This window comes from Urocitellus parryii, chromosome X, assembly GCF_045843805.1.
Source record: "Urocitellus parryii isolate mUroPar1 chromosome X, mUroPar1.hap1, whole genome shotgun sequence".
In the NCBI taxonomy this organism is placed as follows: domain Eukaryota; kingdom Metazoa; phylum Chordata; class Mammalia; order Rodentia; family Sciuridae; genus Urocitellus; species Urocitellus parryii.
Genome location: NC_135547.1, coordinates 107836557 through 107846087, shown reverse-complemented (window position 1 = coordinate 107846087; position 9531 = coordinate 107836557). Strand labels below are relative to the sequence as shown.

Sequence of the window (9531 nt, the reverse complement as noted above, 5' to 3'; positions counted from 1 at the left end):
TGGGAGACTGAGGCAGGAGGATTGGAAGTTCAAGGCCAGACTCAGCAATTTGCAAGGCCCTGAGCAACTTAGTGAGATGCTGTCTCATAATAAAAAATGAAAAAAGGGCTGTGTCTTAGTGTTTAAGCACCTCTGGATTTGATCCCTGGTACAAAAAAAGAAAAAATATATATAGGAAGGAAGGAAGGAAAGAAAGAAAGAGAAAAAAAGAAAGCAGTAGCCAAATGAGATACCCCTTTGCCTCCCCTGTAGTGGTCTCAGAGAGGTGATGGCCCTGGTTTGAGGGGAGATTACCTCAGGTCATGTTATGATTTAGATATCTCTCTCTCTCTCTCTCTCTCTCTCTCTCTCTCTCTCTCTCTCTCTTTCTCTCTCTTCCCCTCTTCCCCTTTCTGGTGGCCATGTTCTGAGTCACTGTCCTCCACCACTCTTGTACCATGTTATTCTTTCTGTCTCACTTAGAGTCCCAAGAAATGGAGCTGGCTGTCTATGGACTGAGACCTCTGAAATCACAAGCCCCCATATAAACTTTTCCTCTTCTAATTGTTTTTGTCAGGTCTTTTGGTCATAGCAGCTAAAAAAAAATAATAACTCTGACTCAACTGACTCAAACAGGTCGGCAGACATTGTATCTCAAGATCTACCTGGTGTCTTAGTAAAGACTGTAAGTGAAGACTGAAGGGATCACCCAACCTCATACAGAGAAAAATCTATAGAATCCCAGTCTTCTTTCCCCACTGTGAAAACTGTAAATTGTCCAGCTGAATTGTCTGGCTGCACCATAAAGACCTTCTCCCTTCCTCCTTTAGGTACCTACCAGACAAGGCAGGAGATGTGTGAGGCCCTAAAACACTGCCTTAGGAACAGTGTGAAGGAGGTAACCTTTGTCAGTCAAAATAGTTGAGTCTACAAGCTAAAGCCCCTTACATCCTCCTTCTTTTCCTTAGAATGTGATTCACCACTGGCATGCCACCTACCTACACTTCTGTCTGCCTTCACTGAAAAAAAGATCCTGGCTCTACATCATAAATATCAGCACTGTACATGTGAGCAACACCCTCAGGCCCACAAGAAGATCTGAAGCCAAGAGTGTCTACAGGTACCCCATGGAACCTAATACAGAAATCAGAGTTCAGGAAGAGGAGTAAAGTCAAATAACTCTGCAAGCCTTGCCAGATACTCAGATTTGGCCCAGATACCTTCTAGACTACAAATGGCTTTGTTGGTGATTTTACTTGCACTCAGTAATCAAATGATAGATCCCACAAAAGCAAACATATTGAAGTATGTCATCAAAGATTATAAAGAGTAGTTCCTGAGATCCTTAGGAGAGCCTCTGAATACATGCAGCTGGTTTTTGGAGTTGAGATACAAGACCAAAAGACCTGACAAGAACTCTGATATGGTTTGGATATGAGGTGTCTCCCAAAACTCATGTGTGAGACAATGCAAGAAAGTTCAGAGAAGAAATGATTCAGTTGTGAGAGTCTTAACCTAATCAGTGAATTAATCCCCTAATAGGAATTAACTGAGTGGTAACTAAAGTGGTAGGTATGGCTGGAGGAGGTGGGAATTAGGGTGTGGCTTTGTTGTATCTAGCCTGTGGAGATCTCTCTCTCTCTCTCTCTCTCTCTCTCTCTCTCTCTCTCTCTCTCTCTCTCTCTCTCTCTCTCTCTCCTTCCTAATCATCATGTGAGCTGTTTCCCTCTGCCATACTCATCCACCATGATGTTCTGCCTCACCTCAAGCCCCAAGGAATGGAGCCTGCTTTCTATGGATTAAGACCTCTAAAAACATTTCCTCCTCTACAATTGTTCTGGTTGAGTCAGTCACAATAGAAAAAAAAAAAACCTGACTAAATCAAACTCCTATGCTGTTGTCAGCAAACTAGACATCACCAATGATGATCGAATGATTTATAAAAAGAGCATGGCCAGGAGTAGCCTTCTGATGATTGTCCTTGGCCTGATACTCACAAAGGACAATTATACCAACGAAGAAAATAATACAGGAAGGGATGAATATAATGGAGATATATATATATATATATATATATATATATTCTGGAAAGAAGTACTTCATCTTGGGGAAATCACAGGAAGCTTTGGTTCAGGAAAAGTAACTGAACTACCAACAGGTGCCTAATATTGATTCCCCCATTATTGCTTTGTGGTCTGAGACCTCACACTAAAACCTAGACATTTCAGAACTAAGTAAATGATATAATTCCTGGACCTTGCCATCCTGGTTTGAAGAGGTTTTGAAAGATGAGAAGGAGAAAGCCTAAACCAAATTTGCAGACAAACCTGCACTACCATCACAACCAGGGCATGTTACACTACCATATCTACCAGCTTCTACCATTTCTAATAATGATGAAGAAAGATCTTCACTTTGTGTTTGAAGTGTGCAGTGTTCTAAGTAACAGAGAGTCAGAGTAGAAGTAGAGGATACATAATAATAACTTATTTGTGTTCCTGCTACATGTGTAACTTGTAGATTTATTTATTTATCTATTGATATTTTTCAAATGTTGTTCCTTTGTTGTATATTTGTTTTAGGTACTGAGGATTGAATACCTAGAGGTGTTTTACTACTGAGCTACATTCCCAGTCTTTTGATTTTATTTTTGGTTGGAGGAAGTTTCTCAACAAGTTATTGAGGGTCTTGCTAAGTTGCTGAGGCTGGCCTCAAACTCGGGATCCTCCTCTCTCTCAGCCTCCAAAATTGCTGGGATTACAGGCAGGCATCACTGTGTCCAGCACATGTTGTTTCCTTCGATGAAGGACTTATTTAGCTTCAGGATTTAAATTTTTGGATGATATTGGCCACATATTTATTGCTATTAGTCAGGGTTAAGAATAAGAGTTTTGGAATTTAGCAAGACAAACTGAAAATCTTTGACTGCTTCCCCTGTGATCCACACAAGTTACCATTGCATTGGGATAAGCATTTTCTTAGAAATTTGAAGGAATGCCACAAACTGTTGAAATCATGAGAGAGAAAAAATATGCAAAAGCTATAGGGGGCTCAGTTCTTGATTTACCTTGCTTCTTTTATCATTTCTTTCTATAAACTGAAAGATATAGACCTGGATTTGTTTAGCTAATTAAGAAATTAGGATAAACTAAATTGCAATATTTTAGACCTCTCATTCACTGGCTTATATATTCTCCAAACATAAGTCTCCATGTTAGCATTGGAGATGGTAACTAAAACACTGCCTTAGGAACAGTGTGAAGGAGGTAACCTTTGTCAGTCAAAATAGTTGAGTCTACAAGCTAAAGCCCCTTACATCCTCCTTCTTTTCCTTAAAATGACCAATTTCATACAACTTTAGTGGTTAACAGCCACTATTATATTAAAAGATGGTGAAATTCTCTCTCATATCTAAAGGACAACTCAAAAAATTGGAGGAGAAAAGAAGAAAGAACATTCCACATGAGAGCATTCAGTGTAAATGCTCTGAGGCAAGGGAGGTTGGAACTTTTGAGAAACTACAACTTCTTCAGTGAGAGGTAATTTAAGTGAGGCTGCATGTTATGCTGGCTAATGGTACATGAGTGGTGAACAGGAGCCAGCCCTTTAGATGTTGTGTTTCAGAGACAGAAGACTGAACATGCAATGGATAATTGCTATAAACTTTGGGGTTGTGCGTAAGCCAGATGGAAATTCCATTTAGGGCAAAGTTGGAAACTGTCTTTGCTCCTCTCCCAGCACATTCAAGTATAGTGTACAAACCACGTATTCTATGCACATTATTACAAGGGACCTACTAAAAAATAAAGGAGATACATTCTAAATTGGCGAGAGGCACAGAATCCACTATGCTAGTATACTGCTCTAGGATAGGGAATCCAGAGCCTACTGGAAATTGAAATGTCATTCTATTAGGTTACCACATATGTATACTGGCAAATTCTAATGGGGTTCTACATTTGGAGTGGTGGATAAATAAATGAAAATAGGAGTGTTTTATAGAAAAGAGTGTGTTAGGAAATACATTGATCATTGACAAAATTCTAATTGCTTTGAAATGTATCCACACAGAGAGGACTCTTCCAAATACACATTATATGTAATATTCACTAATGGTGATACACTGTACAAAATTTTCATTGCTAAGCGGCATTTGGTTTGATTACAATTTCTTTGTCTTGGAGTCTGGTAATTTGCTCAAGTTCACAGGGCCAGAAAGCAACAGAGCTGGGACTAGGCTCCCAGTGCAGATTATTCTGTAGCTCCCACTGTTCATCCTACTCCTCTCTGCCTGTGGCAGACCTTGTGTCCTTTAATTTGTTTTCTTCCCAATACTCCCAAGTGTATCTATTCTCAGAGGGAATGTCCAGAGCACTGTGCAATATTTTTAACAAGAGTGAGCATTTCCTCACTTATTCTTAGGCCTGCCTAAGTTAATTGAGAGGATTCTGTGCCCAAAGAATTGGGTTAGCATACAAGGCCAGACCAATTAAAATATTACAATAAATGAAGGTTATGAATAAAAAAGAGAAATACATAATGCACAGTGGCCATATGACCATCCACAAATGCAAAGTTAAATAATTTCAAATTCAGGGATCTCACAACCATCCTGGGCAGCTCCTTTCCATTAAGAAGGAAAATCAATTAAAACAGAAGTACTATAAGAAAAACACACTGACTATTGAAAAGAAGGATACATCAGCATCATTGTTCTCTGACATCCCACCCCCTCCTCCTCTGGGTCCCCTGTCTTGCCTGGAAGGATCTCCATCTCACATCAGGCTTGGAACATAGACCTGTGATTTGCAGTAGGAACACTGTTCTAGAGTTTGCAAGAATGTGACACTTTCCAAGAAGCTTTCAATCTAAGAGACATGAGAAAACTGAATGAATACTGAGGATACCACCATCCCCAAAATGCAGGACTTCATTCAGAGATCTGCCCAAACCTGACCTATAATGCCCCAGGAAGAACAGTCACACTAGGTGTCCTTCCTTTCACTCGTCATAGTGCTCAGCCAAGTGAGAGCACTTGCCTAAGAAGAGGGACCTGAGTTTAGTAAAGAGAAGACCCCTGTGTTTGATAGCTATCAAGATAAGGACTCTGAATGGGAAATATTTGGGGGACAAGAATGGTAGTGTCTCATCAAACTCTCACTGTGCTGACAACCCTCCCAGGATCCTAACATCAGTAATCTAATGTACCCAACCCTAACTTCCACTGGGAGATGTCAGAAGGAAGGGAACTTTATCTGAACAGAGTGAGGTTCTTGAAGAGAAAGAAAAGAACACTAACCCCACAAATGCCCAGTCCTTGTACCTAACCATCGAATACTCCAAGCAGAATGCTGAGGGTTGAGCTGCACCCTGATTTCCTCCTGGAGTGCCTCAGGGAAGGGAATGCCTGAGCTCAGTTCTTCAAAGTGAGGAATCTTGGCCCTAACTGGAGTCAGGGTGAAGACCACCAGTGTTAATCAGAGAACCACTCTTGAAATGTGCGGGCCACCAACAACCCCAACAGTCTTTCCAGGACTGTGTAGCATATCTTGACTTCCACTCGATGGACTTAGGAGGATGAGGGCTATATTTGGAGGACTAGGGTCAGCAGAGGGAGGAATCCCAGAATAGGCAGAAGCCATTTCTAGTTTTAAGGCATCAGTCAAAATAGTCAGGTTGCTGTGCCCCTTTCCACCTAGAAGGTCTCAGAAAGCAGAGTACCAGGAGCTAATAGGTTAATGGGCCCTGAGGGGAAGAAGTGTTGGGCAAATGCAGTCTAGGTGAGTACTGATGAGAGGACCTATCCCCAAAATGGGGATGCTCGTAGAACTCCGCTTCTGTTGTCATGGCTGTGAAACCCAGGTAAGAGGAGCCATGTGGGGCCTACCCAGATTTCCGCTGTAGAACCTGAGGGAGGTGAAAATTTGTTTGGAGGCTGTGTGTCTCAAGCCAGAGGGGGAAATCCTAGGATATGCTGGCCAGCAGTGTGAGGAGCTAAGGACCATAGATCACAGAACAATGCGGTTCCTTAGCAACTGCCCCTGCTGTTAGCCCTTGGAAATCCCAGGGAGCCGTTGGCCGGAAGTGGCTCATTCTCACTTCCGTTGACAAGATGAGGGCCTCAGTCTGAGAAGCGCAGTGTCCAGTAGGTGAAGCGTGAATTCCCCCAACTAGTCAGGCGTGAAGGTGAGGTCCCAGAATGTGGACTGAGGATGTCATTCCCCTCATGCCAATGGGGACTCCACTAACTCCTAGCTCTGTGTGGTGTTCCCTGGGAGGCCTGGTTAAAGCTCTCTTTTCTTTCTGAAAAGTGTCAGGGAGTAGATGGCCTGGATCTAAGAAGTAGCCTAGATTAACACGTGGAAGAGACGTGGGCCCTAACTGCAATAAAGTAGAAGGCCCTGAGTCTAATGATGGAATATCTCCCCAACCAGGTGGCAACACAAAGCAATTTTACTGCGCTAGTTTCTATGGGGCTCCAGGTACGGATATTCACACATGGGGAACCCTGACTTTTCTGTCTTGGGCACTATTCTGAGGCTGGAGGGTATCGATTAGTGAAAGGAGGTGTCCCAACTCATACAGGAAGTCAAGGTCAGAGACTAGAGTGAGGACCAAGGGAAACAGCAACTCTAAATATTGGGTTCTCATACATTCTTCCCCTTCTCTTATCTGTGGAATTCCCAGAAAACTTATCAGGGTATGTCATCCCCTTTTCACCTTGAGAGTCTCAAGAAGGTTAAAGTAGTTTTATGCTCCAATTGTGCCAAGAAAGGAGATCCAGAGCCTTATAGGAGTCAGAGTGAGAGGTCTAATTGAGGACTGGTGTTATCACTCCTCTCCCCAAAACAGGAGACAATGGAGAAGGCCCATAAATGAACCCCTACACTTGTAGTCTCAAGGATCCCAGGCAAAGATGTCAGGTGTATGTGAGCTTTCCTTTCTTTTTCATAGTAGTAGCTTGATGAGGGCCCTTGTCTGAGGGGAGGAGCATCAGATCAGCAGGAATTAGATGTCCCGGTTCCTACCAAGAGCCACAGTGAATACCATGAATAAGGACCAAGGAACTCAATGAGCCCATATCAGAGTAGGCCTCCATGGAGCTCTTAGAACTGAGCACTCCCTGGCAAAAGTGGTGGGCTAAGGTATTCTTTCACTTCCTCTTAGTGGGTCCTAGGGAAAGGAAAACATTGGTTGGAGGTTACAAAAATTAGTGCTGCACATGAAAGTGGGGGCAGGCACTGTTAATAGTTAATATGATGATCCTGAATGTGAACTGAGAGGATTCCCTACCCCAGAGTAGAAGGGCATCCACAAGAATTAGACCTGCCACTGCCACTTTCACTCACAATATTCATCCAGCAGGGCTACAGGACTGCAATTTAAGACACACTTTAGTTATTTCTCTAGGATTCACAGAGGACAGGCTGTTTTGAACAGGAGCTTTTGTGGGTTCCTAAATCAGTGCTTTCAAGGAAACCTGCCTTCTTGCCAAGGAGGCATCTCCCTGCTGGAGTTACTTATGGTTTCTCATTCTCCCTCTCTTCCAGGTGCTCTCCTCACTGCTGTCCTGCCTATACTTGTGTCTGTTGTTTCTACATGGTGTTATCATGCCTCGAGGTCAAAAGAGTAAGCGCTGTACTCGGGAGGAACACCACCAGGTCCAAGGTGAGATCCAGGATCTCCGGATGAATGCTCAGGCCAGTGAAAACGAGGAGAAAATAGCTCCTCCTTCATCTTCTAATTTAGGAGTTATCACCCGCAAAAATTCTGCTTCTAGGTCACAAAGTGCTCCCAAGGTGCCTGAGGAACCCTCTTCCAGCACTATACCTGTAAGCATTTATCCCTCAAGATCACCTGAAGGAGCCAACTGCAAAATTAAGAAAAAGCAACAGTCTTCCCAGTCCCCACCTTCTAGCATGCAGTCTCACAAAGACTCTCTAACCAAAACAACCAGCATTTTGGTGCAGTTCATGATGCACATGTACAAAATGAAAAGGCCCATTTTGAAAGTGGATATGCTGAAGATTATTAATAAAAAGCATAAGAATCGCTTCCTTGAGATCCTCAGAAGAGCTTCTTTCAGCATAGAGGTGGTATTTGGTGTTGACTTAAAGGAAGTTGATTCTACGAAGAATGCCTATGTTCTTGTCAGCAAAATGAATCTCCCCAACAATGGTATAGTGAGCCGTGGAAGGGGATTTCCCAAGACTGGTCTTCTAATGAATCTCCTGGGTGTGATCTTCATGAAGGGAAACTGTGCCACTGAGGAGAATATCTGGGAATTTCTGAATAAGATGAGATTATATGCTGGGAAGAGACACTTCATTTTTGGGGAGCCCAAGAAACTCATCACCCAAGATTTAGTGAAGCTTCAATACCTGGAGTACAGGCAGGTACCTGATAGTGATCCTGCTCGCTATGAATTTCTATGGGGCCCAAGAGCCCATGCTGAAACAAGTAAGATGAAAGTCCTGGAGTTTTGGGCCAAGATCAATCATACAGAGCCCAGTGCCTTCCAGTCCTGGTATGATGAAGCTTTGAGAGATGAGGAAGAGAGAGCTCAAGCCATACTTACACTCAGTGATAGCACCACCACAGCCAGTGATTGTTCCAGGGCCATGTCCCACAATTCCTCCCACACCTGTAAAGTTGAGACATATTCTTCAGTAACTAAAGAAGGAAATCGTTGTCTCAAGTAGTAGAGGGCTAGATATGACTGGAGGGAACACAGGGTATAATATCTTAGTGTTCCTGTTCTATATGGGTAATCTGGAGATTTTACTTGTATTATTGTTTTCAAATGTTCTTTTTATTTAATGTTATAATCTAAATTTATGAATGATATTGATCACACTTTTTATCAGTCTTAAGAGTAAGAGTTTCATTACTTTTTAAAACAAACTAGTGATCTTATTTAGTGATCTGGTTCAAGAAAATATGGAATTGTAATAAACATTTCTTTTACAATGTGAAGAAATTCAGCAGTAAAATATATGGAATGGGGAAATAAAGAGTTAAGTGGTTAATATTTGGCTTCCTGAACATCTGTATTTTATAAAGTTAAAAGACAAATAACTGTGTACACCTGACTTATCCAAGAATATTGACTTAAATCATAATAAACTAGACCCTCATGTTCACAGACTCATTTATTTCCTGAATATCAATTGAGAATTTCCTCTTACAAAGCTCAGTACTATTATTACTTATAGGACTAAGACAAAGGAAAACCTAATAACTGGGGCCAGGCGTGGTGGCGCATGCCTGTAATCCCAGTGGCTCCAGAGGCTGAGGCAGGAGGATAGTAAGTTCAAAGCCAGCCTCAGCAACAGTGAGGCACTAAGCAACTCAGTGAGACCCTGTCTCTAAATAAAATAAAAAATATGGCAAGAGATGTGGCTTAGTGGTTGAGTGTCCCTGAGTCTAATACCCAATACACCCCCCCCCAATCTCAATGGTAGAAGACCAAGTAACTGACTTTACAATATAAGGTTCATTGTCTTGCATGCACAAAGCCCTGGGTTCAATCCCCAGCACCACAAAAAAAAA

The 9531-nt window shown here is 42.2% G+C and overlaps 1 protein-coding gene across 1 annotated transcript; it reads left to right on the top strand.

The window, feature by feature from the left end:
- The first annotated feature begins 7589 nt into the window (after positions 1–7589).
- Positions 7590–8681, top strand: LOC113197256 (melanoma-associated antigen B3-like). The gene has a single exon (XM_026409501.1). The coding sequence runs from the start codon at positions 7590–7592 to the stop codon at positions 8679–8681; it is 1092 nt and encodes a 363-aa protein (XP_026265286.1).
- Positions 8682–9531: the final 850 nt, after the last annotated feature.

What these genes read in the sequence shown, in the direction of transcription:
- LOC113197256 (XM_026409501.1), top strand. Translation starts at nt 7,590, where the DNA reads ATGCCTCGAGGTCAAAAGAGTAAGCGCTGTACTCGGGAGGAACACCAC.